Source organism: Notamacropus eugenii, chromosome 4 (genome assembly GCF_028372415.1).
Source record: "Notamacropus eugenii isolate mMacEug1 chromosome 4, mMacEug1.pri_v2, whole genome shotgun sequence".
NCBI lineage: Eukaryota > Metazoa > Chordata > Mammalia > Diprotodontia > Macropodidae > Notamacropus > Notamacropus eugenii.
In genome coordinates, this window is record NC_092875.1 from 13,708,611 (window position 1) to 13,729,557 (window position 20,947).

At 50.7% G+C, this 20,947-nt stretch overlaps 1 protein-coding gene across 1 annotated transcript; it reads right to left on the reverse strand.

Annotated features, from left to right (window-relative positions):
* Window positions 1-393: 393 nt before the first annotated feature.
* DRG1 (developmentally regulated GTP binding protein 1) lies at window positions 394-12,551 on the reverse strand. Its single transcript, XM_072599887.1, has 9 exons — window positions 12,353-12,551; window positions 11,223-11,346; window positions 10,519-10,694; window positions 7,215-7,284; window positions 5,630-5,799; window positions 3,805-3,935; window positions 1,642-1,809; window positions 1,386-1,508; window positions 394-670 (listed from the first exon to the last, which is right to left on the reverse strand). Exons 1-9 carry the CDS (start codon window positions 12,392-12,394, stop codon window positions 571-573), a joined length of 1,104 nt encoding a protein of 367 aa, XP_072455988.1. The 5' UTR covers window positions 12,395-12,551; the 3' UTR covers window positions 394-570.
* Between the last annotated feature and the right edge of the window lie 8,396 nt (window positions 12,552-20,947).

A 20,947-nucleotide genomic window follows, 5' to 3' on the forward strand; every position in this document is an offset into this window, starting at 1 on the left:
TCCCCAAAGGAGGACCCCGCACCGTCAGGAAGAATGAAGCTCAGCCAGGCTGCTGAGTCCAGACCCCACTGCAAGCAGCACCTCCTGTAGAAAGGTGCCCTCCCTGCTCCTCAGCAAGCTCAATGCCCAGAGGAAGGGCACAGGGCCAAACTGGAGAGGAACTGACCCAGGAGGAAGGGCCAGTACTCAGCCTTCACTGCCTCCTTAACAAATGTCCCCCTACAGGTTATTCGTGGAGACTCTCCCCTGCCCCCATCCCCAACATGCCAAGAGCAAAGCAGGTTGGTGTCCTGGGGCTAGACTGCAGAAATGAAGGAGATCCTCCATGTCACCTTTTGCCACAAGCTATCTGCTCCCTAGACTCAAGTCAGCCCACACAGACACAAAGGCATCTCAGGGCAGCCTGCTGGCCAGCTGGACTCTTTATGTAGTTCAACATACAGTGAATAGCGGTATGAGGAAGGGAGGCTCCTGGGGAGGACACGTGGCCTCCCTGCTCATAAGCCTTTGGTGGCCACAGAGCAGGATGGCTCTGGGAAGTCAGAGGGGATCAAGCTGGCAGGCACCCATTCACTTTTTGACAATCTGAATGACATCCTCGTCTTCTAGCGTGTGGTCCTTCCCCACTTTCTGGGGGTTGTGCTTCACAGACAGACCCCAGACCAGGGCACTGGGAGGAGAGAGAGAGGGAGGAAAGGATTAGCAATGGGAGGACCTCCTCACCAACCCCCAGAGTCAAGGCTGGATGTCCTGCCTGGGGTCCCGGGAGATAGAAGGATACCCTCAGAGGGCAGCCACAAGGACAAAATGGAGTGAGGAATTTTACATGCCTTAAAAAAGAACTCATTGTTTCAGAAAGGCAGCGTGGGATAGGGGCACAGGACAACCTGGCCTTGAGCTGAAGCTCTGCTGCTTACTTCCTGTGGGACCCTGGGAAAGCTGTTGGGCCTCTCTGGCCTCAGGCGCTTCCTCTGAGAAATGAAAGGCTCGATGAGAGGACCCTGTTAAGGTCTCCTCCAGTGCCAGGCTCATGACCTTGGCAGGGTCACTCAGCCCGACACTGGGAGAAGTGTGTGTAGTACAACCTTCAGGGTCATTAGTTCAATGTCCCCATTTCCCAGATGAGGAAGGTGAGGCTCAGGAAGTGAAGGGAAAGTGGGGCCCTGTTTGGTCTCCTCCCTTTCTCCTGGCCCTCTCATGCCACTGTGGGGATACACCTGGCCCAGGACTGATCCCCTGCAAGGGACTCACTCCCTGCTGTCCTCAGACAGGGAGCAGACAGGTAGGGACACATGCATGGGAAAGTGAGGGCCAATGACCACACAAAGCCTCTGGAGCCAGGCACCCCCCTCCCCCCAGAAGGACCCTCCCTGCCAGAGACTCACTATTTGAATTCTTTGATGAGGTTTTTGTGGATCTTCATGCAGAAATCCTCCACGGTAGTCCGGGAGTCAGGCAACACCACTGGGGAAGTATAGTCAGGCAGCTGTCCCTTGGGCTTGGTGTAGCTAGGACACAGGAAGCAGAGATTACTTGGAGGAGCCCACTGGCTCTGGGGGACCCACAGAGAACAGGGCAGGCATCCATCCCTCGGCTCCCTGCAGGGGCTCAGAGCACCTGCAATCACCCTGGCAGACTCACATTCTCACGAGCCGCAAGTAGTCCCAGACCCTCTCAAGCAGGTCATCGAAATTCCAGCGGTGGTGAGCAGAGATGGGCACACAGTGAGGCACCTTATAGATGATGTCGAGTTCCTCGATAGAAATCTGGTCAATCTTGTTCAGCACATAGATGCAGGGGATGTATACTCTGATGGAGAGAAGCAACAGTGGATCAGGGAGGGCACTCAATGCCGCAACAGGGCCCTGCATACAGCAGGCACTTAAGCACAGAGCCAATACTCCCGTCACACCGACCACACACCAGGAACCTCCTTCCAAGGATGACTGGAGCCCAAACTGGCAAAGGAGACATGTTGGTCCTGAGAGAGGCGGCCTGGGCACAGTCACCAATGGGCTACATGGCCTTCACCAAGAGGGCCCCACGGTGTGGTGGCCGCAGTAACTGCCCCAGGCTGAGAGCAAAGGAAGCTGGAGGGGCAGCCAGCACTTCTCAGGTTAGGGTGACTTGTCAGGTGATCCTGCTAAGAGTGAAATCAAGAAACACAACTGCCTGATGCCCTGGGGTGAAGGCTATAAGAGCCTCAGACAATGGAGAGGGCCAGAGAGCTCCTCGCTGCAGTCCCCTCATGGAGAACCCCAGGATCCAGGAGCTGGGCGGATTATGGAGGACATTTAGTCCCAGAGTCCTTTCTGCAATGTCCCAGTCAGCCTCTGCTTGGAGTCATCCAATGACAGGGAGCTGCTCCCTACCTCATAAAGCAGCCAATTCCCTTTAAGGGTAGCTCTCGGCGTCAGGAAATTCCCCCAACATTGAGCCTAAATCCGCCTCCTTGCCACATCCACTCCCTGATCTGACTTTGTTCTCAATGGCCCAAGAGAATGAGCCCAAAGCCTCCTCCACATCGAGAACCTGTCACACACTTGGAAGACAACTGTTCTATCTTCCTTCCTCTGGACTAAAGAGCCCCACAGTTCCTATGATTCACACGCATGGAGGTGAAGCCCTTCGCACATGCTGGCAACCCTCCTCTGGACACCTTTTCTAGAATATGGTTACCAAACCATTCCAGATGGGACCTGGATAGGGCAGAAACCTGGAGACCCTCCCTTTCTCCAGGCAGCCCATGGTCCTGCTGGCTTTTCTGGCTGCCCCATCCCCTGCTGATGCATACTCAGTTTGGAGTCCATAAAACCCAGACAAACTATGGTCTACCTGCCCCAATTAAGTCCCATTTTACTAGATCCAGCCCAGTGCTCATCTATGGAGACAAAACCTTTCTGTGTCTCGATGGGCTGGAGCATTGGGCCCAATTTCACTAGATGACATTTGACGAAGGTAAATGTAAAGGTCCTATTTGTAGGTTCCAAACATCAGTGTTACAAGCACAAGACAAAGGAAGGTGTGGCTGGAGGACAATTTATCTGAAAAACATGGGGGCTTTGATGGGATGCAATCAACAAGTCAGCAGTGTGAAAAGACGGGGACACGTGGCTGCAGATCCTCCATCCTCTGCCATGCACAGACTCCTGGAGTCCTGTGTTCAGTTGCAGGTGGGAACACACAGAAGAGCTCACTCTGGGAGAAAAGTCTGGAGAAAAGAAAGCTTAGAGGGGAAGGAGCTTTCCTCAGGTCCTTGAAGGGCTGTCTTATCATGTGGAAGAGAGACTCATTCATCTCAAACCCAGAGGCCAGAGGGGGAAGCTGAAAGAGGCAGATCCAAGCCAGAGATCAGGAAAATCTGGCTAACAATGAGCTCAGTACAACAGCTGGCACAGAGAAGGCACTTAATAAGGATGCCCTAAGTGAGCAAACGAATCAAAGTAGCCCAGGCTGCCTGAAGGTCTTTGAACAGAGACAAATTAAAGGGAGCTTTTCAGGCAAGGGTTTGAAGGGGCTTTCTGAGGATCCCTCCTCCTCTGAGATGAAGCAGATCTGTGAGCTCCCTCCGGATTTGGACTCAGCCATCCAGCTCAGGAGCTACCCTTCTAAACTTGGTGTCACTTGCACATCTGACAAGCATGCCACGTGTGAATTCTGTGCCCACTACACTAATGGTCTTCTACTACTAGAAACCACCCTCGATCTGAAGGAAGTTCCTCAGATCTCTTTTCCAAGGGCCAAACAGAAGGCCCTCAAAGAAGCCTGAGGTGGCCCAAGCGCCCCCGCAACCTCCATCTGTACCTGTTGCCCTCCACCACGTCAATGAGATCGTCGGCTGTGGCATCACTGCGCAACGTCACGTCAGCATTGTGGATTTTGTACTCAGCCAGGATGCTCTTCACGGTCTCCGCGTCCAGCTCGCTCTGAGGGCACTGAATAAACCAACAGGGCAGTGAGCAGAGGGTGGGCCATCCCCTCCCTGCCCTTGTCCTCCCCAACTTGGCTGAAGCCCACCCAGCAACACTGGGATTTTGTGTTTTTCTTTATAATAGCCCATTTTATAAAAGCAAAAACACTACAGTGGCATGCAAATTAACTGGTGAAAAATAATTAAACCTTTAAAAAATAAACATTCAGGTCAGTTATGGTAAAATAACCCACGGAACTAGCTGTGTTTTTTAAGAAAAAATGTTTAAGTGTTACCCTTTCCAGGAAATATATGTCAATTCTCATATGGAATCCTTTAAAAAACAACTCACAACCAAAATGGGTGTTAAGTATAAAGGGTCACATCATCATTTAAGAAACAAAGAGGAAAATGGACAACCTTTCACAACTACAGCTGGGGTAGAATTCTTAATCTAACAAAGCACTGCAAACGTCACAAAAGATCAAACACATCATTGATGACATGAAAGTCTTTTCTGAACAAGATCAATGCCACCATGGCTAAGTGGGGAAGGCATCAACTGGGAAAGGAGAATTTACATCAAACATCCCTGATACCCAACAGAGCGAACGAGCGCAGCGACACAAGGCCAAAGGTCAGAGCCTAGAGCTGCCCTCGGAACAGAATCCCACACACCACTGGGCACATGAGCAAGGCTGACCAAGAGGGAGAGAGCCGAGCCAGCTGAACTATGAGAACTATGAGCAAGCGCACAGATGGCAAAGCAACCGTCCTGGAAAGCAATTTGGAACTGCGCTTAATAAAGTGACCCAGAGATGCCCACCAGGTACCCCATCTAAGGCGGTCTTCCCTCCCCACACAGACAGAGCCAAAGGAAGCTGAATGCTCTGCACTGGATTCTATAGGGCTGCTTGGCCCCTGGTCCTGCAAGGAAGACCTCTCCTCCTTCCTTCCCTGTAGAGACAGGGCCATCACATGCAGCTGATATTTGGGATCCTGCCTCTAAGAGAAGAACCTGGAGGGGGTCTGGGGAAGGGAGGGATCTACCCGGAAATTAGCAAGATGTGAAAACAGAGACAAGCCTGTGTGGAACCCACTGTGATTCAGATCTTGCTGTCTCCCCAGCCTGCAGCTCCACCCATTAAGGGCCTATACTCTCACAAAACTCCAGTCAAAGGCTCTCTCCCCTTAGATCCAAACAATCATAAACAACCCCCTACTCCTATTCCCTGACCTCGGTGAGCACCCTCTGGCCGTCTCACACTCACCTCTGGGCTGCTGTTCTTAGGGTACATCTTAAGTTGCCCCCCTAGACTGGGCCTTATTCATGGCTGTTGCCCCCAGGACGCAGCACAGGGCCACACTCTTGGAAGTCACTAGTTCAGTGTGTTTAGTGTAACTTGTGACTCTGCCAAGGTCAATACTTCAGCCTTTCCAGAAAGGACACAAGAGATGAGCAACGGCTGCAACAGGGCTGCCCCTTCACCAGACCGCTCACTCTGGTCACTTCAAAGCAAAAGCACTCACTGAATCCCTACTGCGCGCAGGCACCAGAGGCAGAGACAAAATCAAAGTGTTTGCCCCCAAGGGCTTTGGGAGGGAGCCTGCACATGGGAAAGTGAACTGAGATACTTTGGCAGGGAAGAGGGAGGGCATCCCAGACAGAGCCTGGGCCCAGGTGGGGAGCCGCCGCCCAGGCAGAGCCACAAGACGCACCGTAGCCGTGAGGTTGATGCCTCCTTTGTCCTTCTTCTTAAAGCCGATGTTGGGGGGCTTGCTGTTCAGGCGGATTCCAAAGCCTTCAAGTTCATTCTCAATGATCTTCTTATGCCCCAGGGGCTTCAGCACATCCAGGACAATCAGAATCAAGTTGCAGGTTCGGGCCACTGATGAACACAAGGGAGGAGCCTGCGGTCAGCCCAGTATGTGTTCCCCTCTACCAGACGGGGCTGTGGCCCTTCCAGGCCCAGGACCCATGGACAGGGGACCTTACTGGGCAGACAAGCTCTACTAACCAGGAAGCCCACCCCCCACTTTCAACTTCAACAAGGAGAATGAGGAAGATTAAACCAAACAAAATCGACCTCAGTCAGTCAGGAAGTCCCTTCAGAACCATGCTGGCCGCATGACCCTGGACAGGTCACTTCTCCTTATCCCTGACAGACGCTGGTCCACATTGGGAAAGCCCAGGCCTGGCAAGGGACTCCCTTCATCAATGGAAGTGTCCCCCCAAGGCAGGGCCACAGCCAAGGACAAGGGCTGACCAAAGAGCGCTCTGGTGAACTCCTCAGCAGTCATAGGGGGAACTTAGCATTTTATCTGCCCCCATCTCCTGTGAGCCCCACCGCCCCAGGAAGCTCTCCTCAGAGCTATATCATTGTCATCTTACACATGAGGAAACTGAGGCCTGGAGGCAGAGGGGCTGTGCCTTGTCCTGAGTTACCCAGCCATTCCTGGGGGAGGCCACATGTTCAGCCTATCACACCAAGCTGAGCCTTGCTGCTGCTCCCACAGGAGCTGCAGGGTGAAAGATCCCAGGAGAAAGGCCCTCCTGTGGGATGCATAGCTTCTAGAACCCAGTGTGGGGAGCATGGTGATCTGGGGGGCGGGGGCGTCCACTGGCTTGCGCTGACCCAGCAGAATGTCACCAACTCAGAATAAGGGAAAGCTCCAGGCCCCCAGGGAGCCCAGCTTGAGGGACCATCCAAGCACACTGTCTAGCCAGTGGCTTGTGACATGGCTTGACCTCTGCCCCCAGGGTCTGGATGATGCCCTGAAGGGACACACAGTGACCTGGGAAGTCAATGACACAGGCCAAGTACTGAAAACAGAGCCTGGACTAGTTGGTGACATCAGTGAGTTGTTTCTCTAAGGTGATTATATAGAAAGACAGAAGGAGACATCAAAGGGACTGGGCTCTAGGCTCAGCTCTGCCACAAACCCATGGGAGATCAAGGAGAAGTCACTTAACCTCAGTGGCACTCACTTTGCCTTACAGGATGAAGAGATTTAGGGGACCAGGAGCTCCTGCCCTAAATTCTCTTCTGCAAGTGAAGTCACAACTATTCACTGACCCTTCCATCAATCACATTCACAGAATTCTGGAGTTAGAATGGAAAGGGGCCTCCCATCCCCCAGATGAGAAGAAGGAGGCCTACAGAGGGAAGGTGATATGCCCCTGGGTCACCTGAGCATTAGAAGGGGGCTGCTTCTCAATTCTGGTCTCACCACATTTTCTGAAACCAAGGATGATTTCAACCCCAATAAACAATTCTGCTCACATGGGCTCTGTATCACATACCTGCAATCACCTGCCGGCCTCTCCCCTTCCCATCTTTGGCACCTTCGATGATACCTGGGAGGTCCAGAAGCTGCCCAAAGAAAGGGAAAACAAGAGATGAACAGAAGGGATGTTACTCTGAGATCCAAAATAAGGGACATGCAGAAGGGCCGAGGAAAGGTTTCACTGGATATGATTACAATGATCTTCCTAGGAAGACGTCAGACAGAAGCGTGTGAGATGAAGCAGAGCAAGGCCAAAAGAACACGCTATCCAAGGCACACCACGTGGCTTTTAAGCAAAACTAAGGGGCAACACAAGTCCTAACGACAGGAAGAGTGCCCACTACGTCTTCCACACTGTTAGCTGAAAGCGACTGGCACGTCAGCAGGCCTCACTTTCAGGTGGTTTTGCTAGAAACTGTTTTTCTGGAAAAGCTCTCCCAGGAAGTTGTTTACAAGGAAGAAAATGATGGGCCAAACAAAATCAATCACCAAAAAACCAAGTGAAGAAATGTGGCCCCTTCTTCTCTGGGAATTGACCACCAAGTTAAATACCAGACTCTGACACCTTCTATCACAGCGCAGCACAGCCTGGACCGGTGGTTCCTCTGAGGCTCGGTAGACTGAGCCCTGAGGGGCAGATCTTGGGCTGGTGCCCACCGCACCCTTGACTCCTTGGGGCACACTCGGCTGGGTCCTGGCACCTTCAGGGCTCACTTCAGGGCTAGCTCAAACTAGCACTGCCTTTTAAAACACTCATAGACCTTTCAACTGCTCTAGTCCTGAACCTCCAGCAGCTTTGGGGGAAAAGGCCTCAGAAACAGCCAAAGCAGTACTTCTAGGATGAGCTAACGGGTGGAGAACCTGCAGCCTCTAGGCCCCATGTGGCCTTCTGGATCCTTGGGTGTGGCCTTCTGACGGAGTCTGAGTTTTACAGGATAAATCCTTGTATAAAGAGGATTTGTTCTGTGAAGTCTGGATTCAGTCAAAGGGCTGCACATAAAGACCTAGAGGGCCATATGTGACCTCAAGGCCAGAAGGTCCCTGTCCATCCCCAGTTGTTAGACTCTTTTGAGCGCCTGGCTTACCCAGCTCTGAGAGGCTGCAGATTCTGGAGAGAGGACAATGGGGATTCAGACCCCACATCTGCTCCAAGTCACAGAACCTGGGAAGTTCAGCTCTGGTGTCGGTAAGATGGGGTGATACATTCAGTGCTTCTCTCCCAGGGTTGAGGGAGGCTCATAATAGGTAAAGCACCTGGTAGGTCTCAAGTGCTCGATGTATTAGCCTTTTTTTCTTAATATATTCTTATTTATTTTCCCAAAGATTTCCCAGTTACACGTAAAACAAACAAACAAGTAAATTTTGAGTTTGAAATTTTCTCCCTCCTCTGGCCCCTTCCCCAGCAAGAACAAGCCAGGAATTCTCCCATCTGGCTACAGCACTTCTGCTCTAGGTCTCATTACACTGAGGCTCACACAGTGCACCAAGTGGAGGAGGCCAGAGAGGAGCATTCGCCACCTTTACCAAACAGTCTGAGCAGTCAAGTCAATGGGCCAACCTCTTGCCACGCCACCTGACTCGGGAGTGGGCAAACCGGGCCCTGGAGTCTGTTCTTTCATTCTCTGCCTTCTAGATTCCACCTTGAGGGCACCTCAGGTGGGCCAAGGAAAAGGACAGGTCCGTCTTCAGATAGCTCCTGCCAGACAGCAGCCTGCCTTTGCCCAGTGGCCAACAATCAATTCTGTGCAAATCTTCACACTCAGGCTTTTCCAAACCCAGAGTGGACTCAATTCAATGAAATCAGTTTGGGTCACAAGCTGACAAGCAAAAAGAGGCCTATGGGATCAGAATACAAGGGATCTGACCAAAAGCTGCTATTCTACAGTAAAAGTCCCATGGATCAACCGCCATGTCTACAACAAACATCTTCGAAATCAAGCCTGTTTCCTGCCTGAGATCTCACCCTCCATCTCCAACTGACTGCTGGTCCGCTTTCTGCCCCTGGGCATCCATGTGTTGTAGAGCTACCCCTCCCCCCATTTCTGCTGAGGGCCCCTCCCTCCTCTTCCTCCCCACATCCAGCTAGCTCCCTCCCCATCTTTTCCCTCTCTTCTTGCTTCTCTCCTAGGCTTAGCAGGAGCCTCCTCACTGGTCTCTTGGCTGCCTCAGCTCTGCACAGGGCAAGAGCCTGTCTCCCTGCTCAGTGGCTCCCCATCGCCTAATTTAGGACCAAATAGAGGTTCCTTGGATTGGCGTTGAGAGACTTTGACAGTCTGGCTCCAGGCTGATCATACAACACTCCCCACCCCACACTGAGTGCCTACCTGCAGTACCCTATACATGAGATTCCATGGGCTGCCTGCCCCCAGGTCTAGCCTCCCCTCTTCCTCTTGGAACCCCACAATCCTTCAAGGGTCAGCCCCAAGGCCCACTTCCTTTCAGAGGCCCTCCCTGATTGGCCCATTGCTAGCCCATTCCCCAATCAGTACATTTATCTCCTTCTAAATGGGAGAGTTTTCAAATGCTTGCTGGCTGACTCCAAAGAGGCCAACTCCCCGGCAGAGTATCACTTCCCATAGGAGCCTTTCCCAATCCTGGTTGGTGATGCTCCCTCCCTCCCTGTAGGGCTTAGTTGGGTGTGGGCTGCATCTGGGCAGAAGGTAAACTCCCTAAGGGCAGGGGATTTGGGTCTCTTTCCTTCCTTGCTTTCTAGTGCCTAGCACATGGCAAGTATTCAATGAACGTTCACTGGATTGAACCATTAATGCTGGAATTTAAGAAGACCAAGCTGCCTGATGCAGAAAGATGAATTCAAATCAGAATGTGTCACCTGGCTCACTCTTCCTAACTGGAGCTCCCTGCTTCAGTTAAAGTGGTCCTCTCAAGGTCCTTGGGGGGGTGTGTCTAGAGGGGGCTTGAGATCCATTCTGCCTCTGCCCCCCTCTCCCTGCAGTCTTGGCAAACCTCATCATTCCTGTTGCTCCCGAGGAAGCTCTTCCTCCCTGACATCCCTCATGTGGTACTTTTCACGGGACCTTGCTTCCTCTCTTGAATCCAGTCCCCAAGTGATCCTTCTGTATTCCCCACAGAGACTGGCCAGAGGAGGCCTTGCTCTCTGCTGAGACATCACTAAAGTTCCAGAGCCCCCTCTCCATTTCCACCCATGATCTCATCAGACCCTCAGGATCCCTGGGAGGCAGCCATTACAAACAGAATTTCCTAGGCTTCAGAGAGGCCGTGGGTTTGGATGGAGGTACCCAGCCATGCAGGCAGGAGGAAGCCTGGACTCTCAGTCTTCTTGTCAGTGCTCCTTGGCTCACCTGGATCTTAGCACCTTTGTACCTGATGACGCCGGGCACGGTGGTCAGAGTGGTGAACTCGTAGGCTGCCACTTCAGAGTATACCCCGGCTAAGTTGCTGAGCAGCGTCGACTTCCCCACAGAGGGAAACCCCACAAATCCAATGCGAGCATCGCCAGTCTTGGCCACATCAAACCCTAAGACCCAAACAAACACCAAAAGAAGGAGACGCATTAGCCATGGCCAGGAATGTACATTCTCTGTCAATGTCCAGTGGCCCAGCCCACCCAACAGGAAGCCAGCCTGGGGAGCGAGTTCAAGTCATAGCATTTGGGTTTTCCCTCACCCCTACTTTACGAAATCAAACGGAATGCCTCATGGCAGTGACTTCTCTAAGTACAATGCCCTACTTGGCCAAAGAAGCTGCTTCCCCCTCCCTGGCATCAAGTGCTTCCCAGCTGCCAAAGTATATACTTTTTTAACATGAAGGCCTCTTTCAAAGTAGTCGTGCTTCTACCATCTACTAAGAAGACACAACAAAAGTGACAATGCTGAGCGTCCACTCGAACTCACAGCTCCAAGCCCCTCCGGGGACGGCTCAAAATCCCCAGGCTGGTAAATGCCGGGCTAAACATCCCAACAGCCTCCAGCTACGTCAGCCAGAGCTTCCCTCTTCATCTGGCAGGGCACAAACAGGCAAAGGCCGGGCTGGAACGCGCGCTGACCTTCTCCAGGGCCGCCACCCCCGCCGCCCTTCGGGGTGATGAGCTCCCGCCGGAGCTTGGCCAGCCGCGCCTTCAGGAGCCCCAGGTGGTGTGCCGTGGCCTTGTTCTTCTGAGTCCGGGCCATCTGCAGGGAGGTGGAGTCACGGGCTGAGAGCTCCCGTGGGTGAGGCTTCGGACAGGGGCCCTGCCCTGGGCCCTCCTCCCTTCCCCCTTCATCCCCCCACGCCCAGCCCAAAACGCTGCCAGACTTGAAGCCCTTCAGAGGGCACAGGGGCACCTCCAGCCTGGGCGCAGAGAGCTCAGGGAGGGGAGGGGCCCCACCGTCTCCTAAGGCAGACCCTTCCTTCCCCCCGAAGCAGCTCTAGGCGTGAACACGCTTTCACTTGCGCTTAACCAAATCTCTCCCCGGGCTCCTGGTCCTGCCCTGTGGGGTCAAGCTGAACCCCAGTTCCACACCCCAAGTCACTGCTGACGGGCTCCGGGCTTTGTCCGCTCGATCTCCTGGAAGGGAGGCCCCCCCCGGGCTGTGGTGCCTACGGGGTGCCCCGCACTTGTACCAGGGCCCCCACGCCCCGTTAAACCGCCGGACTAGAGGCCTGTCCCCTCTACCCCCAAACAGGGGGGATTTTCTGCTGCACTTATGCCGCACAACGGGCACCGAGCCGCGCTAAGCTTATCGTTCCCACCGAACGGTTCTCCTTCCGTCCGCACCCCAGAATCGGGCGCGGCGCCTCCCACCAAGCCAGCGCCCCCCACGGAAGAGAGCCGGTGAGGGGGCCCCCCTCTGGGGTGCTCTGCTTTGTGAGTGCGCTCTCCTGGCGGTCCCCACGACTCTCCAGGTCACCCGCATCCTCACGGGGCCGGTGTGCCAAGGGGGCAGGGGCTTGGGGCGGGGGGCTCCCGGAGGGGCCGCCCTCAGCTGTCGCCCCCGAGGCCAGGTACTCCTCCCCGCCAGGCCTTTTTCCTCGTTTGGCACTTTGCTTGGCCCCCTTACACGCCCAGGAGGGGGATCCCTGGGCCAGAGCCTCGTTGGGGGGAGGAGGACCCCAGAGCCGGTGAGGGGACCCAGGGGCAGAGCCACAAGGGGCGCCCCGCGTCCCCCTCCGGCCTCAGTTTCCCTTCTTCCTTACCTCGGCCTCGATCTCGGCGATCTTGGCTAACGTGCCGCTCATGGTGTCGCCACTCTCGGTCCTGCCCTGCCCTGCCCCGCCCGGTCACCGCGCTCCACCTGCCGCAGCTCCCGCCGCCGCCACTGCCGCCGCCGAGACCCCGGGCCCAAGGGAGCGCAGGCCGCGGGACCGCACGCCACACCGCGCAGGCGCGGGCGCCGGCGCAGGCGCAGTCGCGCCGAGCAAGCGTCGCGAGAGCCAGCGCGCAGCGCGAGGACGAGGACGGCGCCCGAGGGCCGCTGGGAATGGGGCCAGCCCCCTCCTTCTCCTCTCCCGCCCTCCTCCCCGGTGGGCGGCCCCTGAGCAGCCGCTGGGTCCTAGAGAGCGTCCGGCCGCGTAGCCATCCCGCAGTGCCCTCCCCCTCCCCCTCCCCCTCCCTGCACGGACACGCACTCCCACGTGTGCCCGCCTTGGAGGGTCCTAGATCTAGCGCTGCAGCCGAGGTCCACGTGCACGACCCGTCCACGCCCGGGTGTGCCAGCCCCTGGCTGCGCCTGCCTCAGTTTCCTCATCTGTAACACGGGGGGCGGGGAAGAGCGCCGCCCCCAGCCACGTGCTGAGCCTGCGCCTGCGCAGTCTGCACACCTGGGGGGCATAAGTACGCACGTTAGCTGTGACTGTGTGATCAGACCCCCCCCAGGCACATCCTGGGCAGAAGCAGCTGTGCGCATGCCCAGTCACGGCTTCACACCTGGCGAGGCTCCTGGAGGGAAAGGACCACGTGCCCCGCCCAAGGTGCCGGGCTGAGGCTCATGACACGTGGAGGCTCTCAGGGCAGCTTAGACAAGCATTAATTAGGCACCTACAGTGTACCAAGTATGGTGCTGGTCACTGAGTGAGTATACAGTGACCAAGACTACACTCACAGACTTGGACACACGCAGTGTAGACACACACACAAACATGCAGTGCACACACGTGCGCACGTGCAAGGTGCACACAGTGGCACATACTAATTGCACATATGCACAGGCTTTAATACAAACCCTGGTACCACGTTACGGCATGTACCGGTGAGCTTGCACATGGGTGCACAGACACACTGGCATGGAACACTCACAGATGCATGAACACACAAACCTCACCTTTAAATCCCCCGCTGTCTCACTACAACCTTTGACTAGACTGATTTCACATTCTTTCCCTCACTCTATATTCCTGCCTATCCATTTCCCACTTCCAAGCCTTTGCCATTCTCAGAGTGTCTTCCTTCCTCATTTCTTCCTCTTTTGAGGACTCAGAGTTTAGCTCAAATGTCATTTCTCACCAAAAAAACCCCTTTCCTGATTGGCTCTGGTCAGTTGTGTTCCCCATCACTTCTGTATGTCATTAATATAGATTTAAAAGTCCTAGAGCACACAGAGGCTTGCTGGAACCAGCTCCTTTGGGCTCCTGAGAGTTGATTGTTAAATGTTTAGCAGGACTATTTATACCTGGGAATTGGCAAATGCTACAAATCAAGGCTTGATCTTTTGTTTTCTTGATTGTCTAGACTTTTAAGAAAGTGATGGAGATGATGATACATGTATGACCTGTATACAATTCTTACCTTTTTAGGGAAGGAGAAAATTTGGAGGTTAACAACTTTTTAAAGTGAATGTTAAAAATCGTCCTTACATGTAACTGGAAAAAAATAAACTGCTATTAAAATACAGCATCAAAGATTTTTAAAAAGCAATGGAAAATATTAATATTGAAAACATGTCGTGCACATTCTTTGCCCCCCCAGAGAGTCAGTGGTCAAATATTTACCAGCACACACTGCTGGACAACCTTGAATCAGTCAATCAGAGGTGTGAACTAGGTGGATTAGTCACTTATCGGTAAGAGAATGTCTTTGATCATTGGATGAAATCTGATGACGCTATATGGAAAAGACTTCAGGATTGACTGAAAGAACCAGACAAACCTCTGCACCTGAGCATAAAAAACCATCCAGTGGTTAGAGAGACAAGAGGAGAGTCCTCACAGTGCAAGAGTTCCAGGGACTTGGAGCAAAAGATTTGGGAGGGAATTGGAGAGGGGGGGAGAGGGAAGTGGAGGAAGGGAGCATTTCTTTCTCATTCTCTCACCCGCCCCCAAAATTGACCTTATCATCTGAGAAACTGGACTAGTATCAGGTGGTTGTAGGAGAAGCTGGGCCAGTGTAACTATAAGCACCCCAATATACATGGGGGGGTTGCTATCACAGGTTCTCTGATCTACTTTTCTAAAGGGAAAGGCAACTTTTGAAGGGTTTAACAGTCTCCTTTAATCAAGCACATATATCATTCACGATAGAGTAATGAAGTCCAACAGACAGGCTTCCAACTATCTGACCATAAGCAATATATATTGCAGATCAATAGACAGGTCCAGCTGTCTGACCATAGTTACCAGAGAGGGAAGCACCAACATCTGGGTTTTCAGAGTTGAAGGGGTGGCCACCTAGTGGCTTCCCAGAGTCTCATCTGGCACACAAACCTTTTAAAACTAAGCCCCAGAGTAAAACCTCACCCTCAGGGCATTTATTTATTTATTTTTAGAGCCAGAGGGCATCACAACCCTTGAGAAGCAGTGCCTCATTTTTCAACTTAACAAAAAGTACTTGGAACCTTCCTACAAAACAACTTCCCTAATCAAACTTCCCTTAATGGGCAGGCCCATGAATGGGTGGGGAAGATCTTTAATCACATTAAAATAATTAACAGTACAAACACATATACTGTTTCTAGTTAAAGAAACTCTTGTTTCTGTACTTTACTCCCAGTAAAGACTCTGCATTGATAAAAGGAAGATTCAAGCAGAGGCACTTGATTATACTAAACCAAAACCAGCAGAAGATCCTACTTTGCTTGCCATTACAAAGGTATCCGGCAATGAACCTAGCTGGGGACAGAGGGGCTGGGACAGAAGGAGATAGCTTCTCCATCCTTGAGTGAATGCTCACCTAAAGAAAGGTCTCTGATAGGTGGGTAGATGTGGTGACTTGAGAGCCCTGCCCAAAACTACATCCTTCCCAAGGACTCAGAGAGAGAGAGATAAAGCTGGCCACTGGCATGGAGTTGTTGGTTAACCCTTGGCCATGTTCTCTCTAAACATGTACCTCATTGTTTTGGTTCTGCAAATGAGTGTCCACTCCCTCCTCACCCTGTGTGTATTTGTGGAAGTATGCACCCCAGACTCTTTGGGGGGAAATGTTTTTATAAATACTATTCTTGGCATTTAGTTTAAGATCGGAAAAGGAGTGTGACAAGGCTGTATAGTGTCACCTTATTTATTTAACATACACAGAATACATCACGGGAAATGCCAGCCTGGAGGAGTCAAAAACTGGAATAGAGACAGCTGGGAGGAATAGGATCAATCTCAGATATGCAGAGAACACCGTGTGATGGCAGAAAATGAAGAGGAATTAAGCTTCTTTTTGAGGTTAAAAAAAGAGAGTGTAAAAGCAAGCTTGAAAAAACTCAGATCTTGGCAACCGACCCCATCACTTCCTGGCAAACAGAGGGAGGAGAAATGGAAGCAGGGTCAGATTTTATATTCTTGGGCTCAGAGATCACTGGAGGTGGTGACTGCAGCCATGACAGTAAGACGCTTGTTTCCTGGAAGGAAAGCTATGTATGGCAAATCTGGCCAGCAGGCAGGAGAGCAGACTTTACCTGGCTGGTAGATTCAGCTGATGGTGGATTTAGAGCTAAAAGGGACCTTAGAGGCCACTGAGCTCAGTCCCTCCATTTTACAGCTAGGGAAACTGAGGCACAGATAGGTGAAGTGCCTTACCCAGAGTCATACAGTAAACAGAAAAGGCAGACTTTGAACTTCAGTCTTCCTGATTCAAAATGTTGTAGGTACGCTAAGGGGTCTTCAGGGTTAACTCTCCTTTTCACACAAAAGATTCCTTTCTAGGGCCACTTAGGGGGAAGGGTCAGGGAAGGAGGGAGGAATGAAACCTAACTGGAATCAATAATAATAGTGTGGTACAGACTCAGGTTCGGCCCTCCCAGCTTTCACCACTCCAGCTAGGACCCTAAGATGGGGACTACCACATCCCCTTAGCGGTTCTAAGCTTAACTCTGGGGGGCAGGTGGGGAGAGGAGGAAGAGCTGGGGTCCAGTCCTAGGGAGCATGACCCTTCCCTCCCCACCAGTGTACTTTCCTTCATGCTTATTGAATTGCTTATTGGCTGGTATCAATTACTTAACCAGACTTCATTAGCTTTACGAGGGTGTATGTACTAAGATCACATAAAGGGAACAGTTCTGTAATGCTTTCTCCTGCCAGTTCATCCAGAGGAAAAGGGACTTAACCTTTCAGAGCACAAAACTCTCGGTCTCCCTTGTGAGGACACTCGTAAAGTTCCCCTTAGGCGTATTCTCGATTTTCCCCTGGGTTCCTCGTAAAGTCTTGAAGCTGCTTTTCCTCAGTGGATCTAATAGTCCTCAGCTGCTAATGCAGACATCACGGGTAGTTACTGCTGATCTGGGGACAGTGATAAGGGGCTGATGAAAAATTCCAAACCCTCCAGCCCTCCAGAGCTCACAGGTGCCCCTCGGGTGCTCTGCCTGCCCTCCCTTTTCACCCCTCCCTCAAGGGATTCACCCACTTCTCAAAGGTTTGGTTGGGATGATTTCCACTGGATGCTCCATCTAGCTAATAGGTCTTCACAGAAACCCTGAGTATCCTTGCACAATCCAACGTACTCCCTGGCAAGGTCCCTCCATGGCGTCGGATGACTTAAGGACGACTGAATTGACCAAGGACTTACCTCACTTCATTTAAAGTCTTAGCTTGCCTGCTTGATTTAATGAAGGTATTCTTTTCTGGTTAAGTATCAGGGAGTACATTTTGTTTGATACTTTAAGTGGGGTGGGATAATTAGGGAATGGATTCACTGATTCCACTTCATTCATATCCACTCTTATAATAATAGGAGGTAGTATTCATATGCCCATTTTACGGGTGAAGAAACTGGGTAAATTACCCAGGCTCACACTAATATTACAAGCTGCTTTTTCCAGTCCCTTTGACTCCAGATTCAGTGCTCCTTCCATTAACCCAATCATCTTTGATGGAGGCACCCCTGGGGATCTGGAGCCCGGCCCTAGCCCCCAGCTGGGCCCACTGACTGAGGGAAAGGCTTCCTTTTAAAGAACAGGAAGAAAAAAAAAAATTTGCAATTCACCTGGAACATAAAGCAGGAAAATTAGCATCAGGCTAAAGAGGAACGAAAGAAAAACCTTTTCTCCTTTTTCAAGGACAGAGGCAAATCTAATTACTGGTCAAATGGAAAAGGCCAAGGATTTTCATCTTGATAGTCTCTGACAGTCTTTCCGTTTAAAAAAAAAAAAATTACATTCTGCCCCTGCATTGTCAGTAATGGAGGAAAGAGTGGGGAAGGACATTTTGCCGGAGTAGGCGTAGGAATTGATTAAAGATGGTTTTTAAAAACCAGATCAATTCCCATCCTCAGGCTTTGCTGACTTGCCTCTGGAGAATTTGGCGCCTAGGGCCCCATTAGACATAGCCTTCTCTGACGGATCTGGAAAAGGAAAAAGGGCTGGTTTTGTTTCCTTTGACTGTAGGGCGGGCAGTTTGGATGGCCAGAGGCTTGCGTCATCCAGAGGGGCCCTGCTAGGAATCCCCCGGCCCCATTCTTTGATCGCTGGCTAGCCAGATATCCAGCCCATCCTGCTAGCTAGCAGACATAGAGAAGTCCAGGGCATTCCTGGCTAGCCTCACCTCTAAAAGGACTTCTCTGTCATCCAACAAAAGCCTGTGTTTGGGGGAGGACTGTAGTTCTGAACTTGGCACCAAACACCTAAGAGAGATTGCTTCTTTCTCCTCCCTCACCCCCCCTCCATTGACCTTGTCATCTGAGAGACTGGAGCTGTATCTGACAGTGCACTTAGCTGGGGGCAGAGTCTGGAGCAGTAGGACATAATATCTCCATCTTTGAGTGAACGTTCACCTGAAAAGGGAGTGTAACAGGACAAAACTGCTGACTCTGGATTCCTGCTGAGGGCTCAGAACTGTGTTTACTTTTTAAAAAATACTATTTTATTTTTTTCCGACAGTTTTTAACATTCGTTTAAACAAATTCTTGATTTCCCTCCTTCCTAAATCTCCCCCCTCCCTGAAATGGTAAGCAATTTTATATAGGTTATATATCATATAAAACATACTTCTGTATTACCCAGTCATCTTGTGAAAGAGGAAACAGACCGAAAAAACCACACGCTCAGGAAAATAAAGTGAAAAATAGTACGCTTTGATCTGCCGTCAGACGCCAATAGCTCTTTCTCTGGTGGTAGAGAGCATTTTTCATCACCAGACCTTTGGGACTGTCTTCGGTCATTGTCTGGATCAGAGCAGCCAAGTCATTCATATTTGATCATCACACAATGTTGCTGTCCCTGCGTACAATGTTCTCCCGGTTCCGCTCACTTCACTTTGCATCAATTCCTACAAGTCTTTCCAGCTTTTTCCTGAAATCATCCTGCTTGTCATTTCTTATAACAATATTATTCCATCAAAATCATATACCATAACTTGTTCAGTCATTCCCCAATGGATGGGCATCCCCTCAATTTCCAATTCTTTGACACAACAAAAAGCTGCTATAAATATTTTTTGCACAAATAGGTCCTTTTCCCTTTTCTTTGATCTCTTTGGGGTATAGACCTAGTAGTGGTATGCAGTCAAAGGGTATGCAGTTTGACTGCCCTTTGGGTATAGTTCTAAATTGCTTTCCAGAATGATTGGATCAATTCACAACTCCACCAACAGTGTATTATTGTCCCAATTTTCCCACCGCTCCTCCAGCTTTTATCATTCTCCTTTTCTGTCATGATAGCTAATCTTACAGGTATAAGGTGGTACCTCAGAGTTATTTTAATTTGCATTTCTCTAATCAATAGTGATTTAGAGCATTTTTTCATATAACTATAGGTAGCTTTGATTTCTTTTTCTAACTACTTATTTATATCCTTTGACCTTTTCTCAATTGGGGAATGACTTATATTTTTATAATTTTAACCCATTTCTCTATACATTTTAGAAATGAGGTCTTTCTCTGAGACATCTGCTGTAAAGATCGTTTGCCAGCTTTCTGCTTTCCTTCTAACCTTGGATGTATTGGTTAGGACTATGTTTAGGAGAGGCAAAGGCAGGGGCAGAAGTATTCTGGAAAGACATACAAAGGCAAAGAGCAGATCAGACCTGAAGGTTTGATTAGGGTGCTGAACTTGGGAGTCAGGAAGACCTGAGTTCAAATCCTACTTTCTTTCTTCCCCATCTCAACTCTTTGGTGAACCAGTCCCACTCAACACTGACCTCTTCTCTCAAGCTCCTTTTGTCCCCCCTTGTGTCTCTTGGTATGCCTTCCTCATTTGCCTCTCCACTGAGAACCTCACTGATAAAATATATGTATGTGTGTATGGATACATAATGGGAGTCTGGTGCATGCATCTTCCACGTGGAGGATGGTGGGCAGATGGCTTCTAGGAGAATCATGATGATTGTAAAGGAAGCCTTGGACAGACGATGGAACATTTGAAGACACTTTTTAACTGGTTCTGGCTAACTGTGTGGTTACAAGGACCAGTCAGCTCTGGTTGTCTTTTTATCGCAGACTAGACTCTTTCATGACCAGGCCTACTATATTAACCCTCAGGATTCCAGGGGATATTGGGTGGGTCAGGCTTCTCTTCTCTGCTGGCATCAACCCAGTGGTTAGCTGTGTTCGTTCCACTGTTAAGAACCAGTAACCAGCATTGTAGTTCCATTTAACCATTTAATATTAGTCACTTTTACAAAGTGGTGCAGTCTTACCAGGTCTGGAGTCAAGACGTCCTGAGTTAAAAGATGGCCTCAGACACTCACCAGCTGTGTGACCCTGGGCAAGTCACTTCACCATTTGCCTCAGTTTCCTTATCTATACAATGAGATGGAGAAGGAAACCACGTCAGCATCTTTGCCAAGAAAACCCCAATAGGGTCAGACACAACGAACAATCACAAAACAAGCTTTTATAAAAGGATATTTGCTTCAAAGATATAACAAGAACAAATACATAAATGCATTCCCCAAAACCTTGAGGTCTACTTTGTCTTTACTACTTCAGAATCTTGGGAAGGAAGCTCAAAACTTAGCTCCCTTCCTATGTAGCATTAGTCCCACCAAGTTCATGTCTAGATGCGGCACCATTGCCAGATGAGTCCATCCTTTCACTGGGCTCCCAGAGATTGGGCCTTGGGCTTTCCATCATGTGCTAGTTGCAAAGCCTAGCCTAGATTTGACTCTTGGATTCTTACATTCCCCTCTTTTGAAGTCAAAGATCAGATACTCAAAAAAACAAATGAAAAGACCCAAGGTCTAGGCCCATTTTTTGAGGGAGTCCTATGGCCATATGGCCCTGGTTTAGGTCTCAAGACCATATTGTATGTTAGAAAGAGTTTTGAAGGATCCCTTTTACCTTTGTAGACATTTTAGGTAATATTGAAATAAATGTTTGAGAGAACTTACTCATAAATCCATCTGGTCATGGAGTTGTCTACCCCCCTCCCCCACCTT

What these genes read in the sequence shown, in the direction of transcription:
- DRG1 (XM_072599887.1), bottom strand. Translation starts at nt 12,394, where the DNA reads ATGAGCGGCACGTTAGCCAAGATCGCCGAGATCGAGGCCGAG. An exon ending in AGGCCGGCAGGTGATTGCAG is followed by an intron (nt 5,800 to 7,214) that starts GTATGTGATACA and finishes TGTGTTCATCAG; the next exon opens with TGGCCCGAACCTGCAACTTG. An exon ending in GCATCAACCTCACGGCTACG is followed by an intron (nt 3,936 to 5,629) that starts GTGCGTCTTGTG and finishes TGGTTTATTCAG; the next exon opens with TGCCCTCAGAGCGAGCTGGA.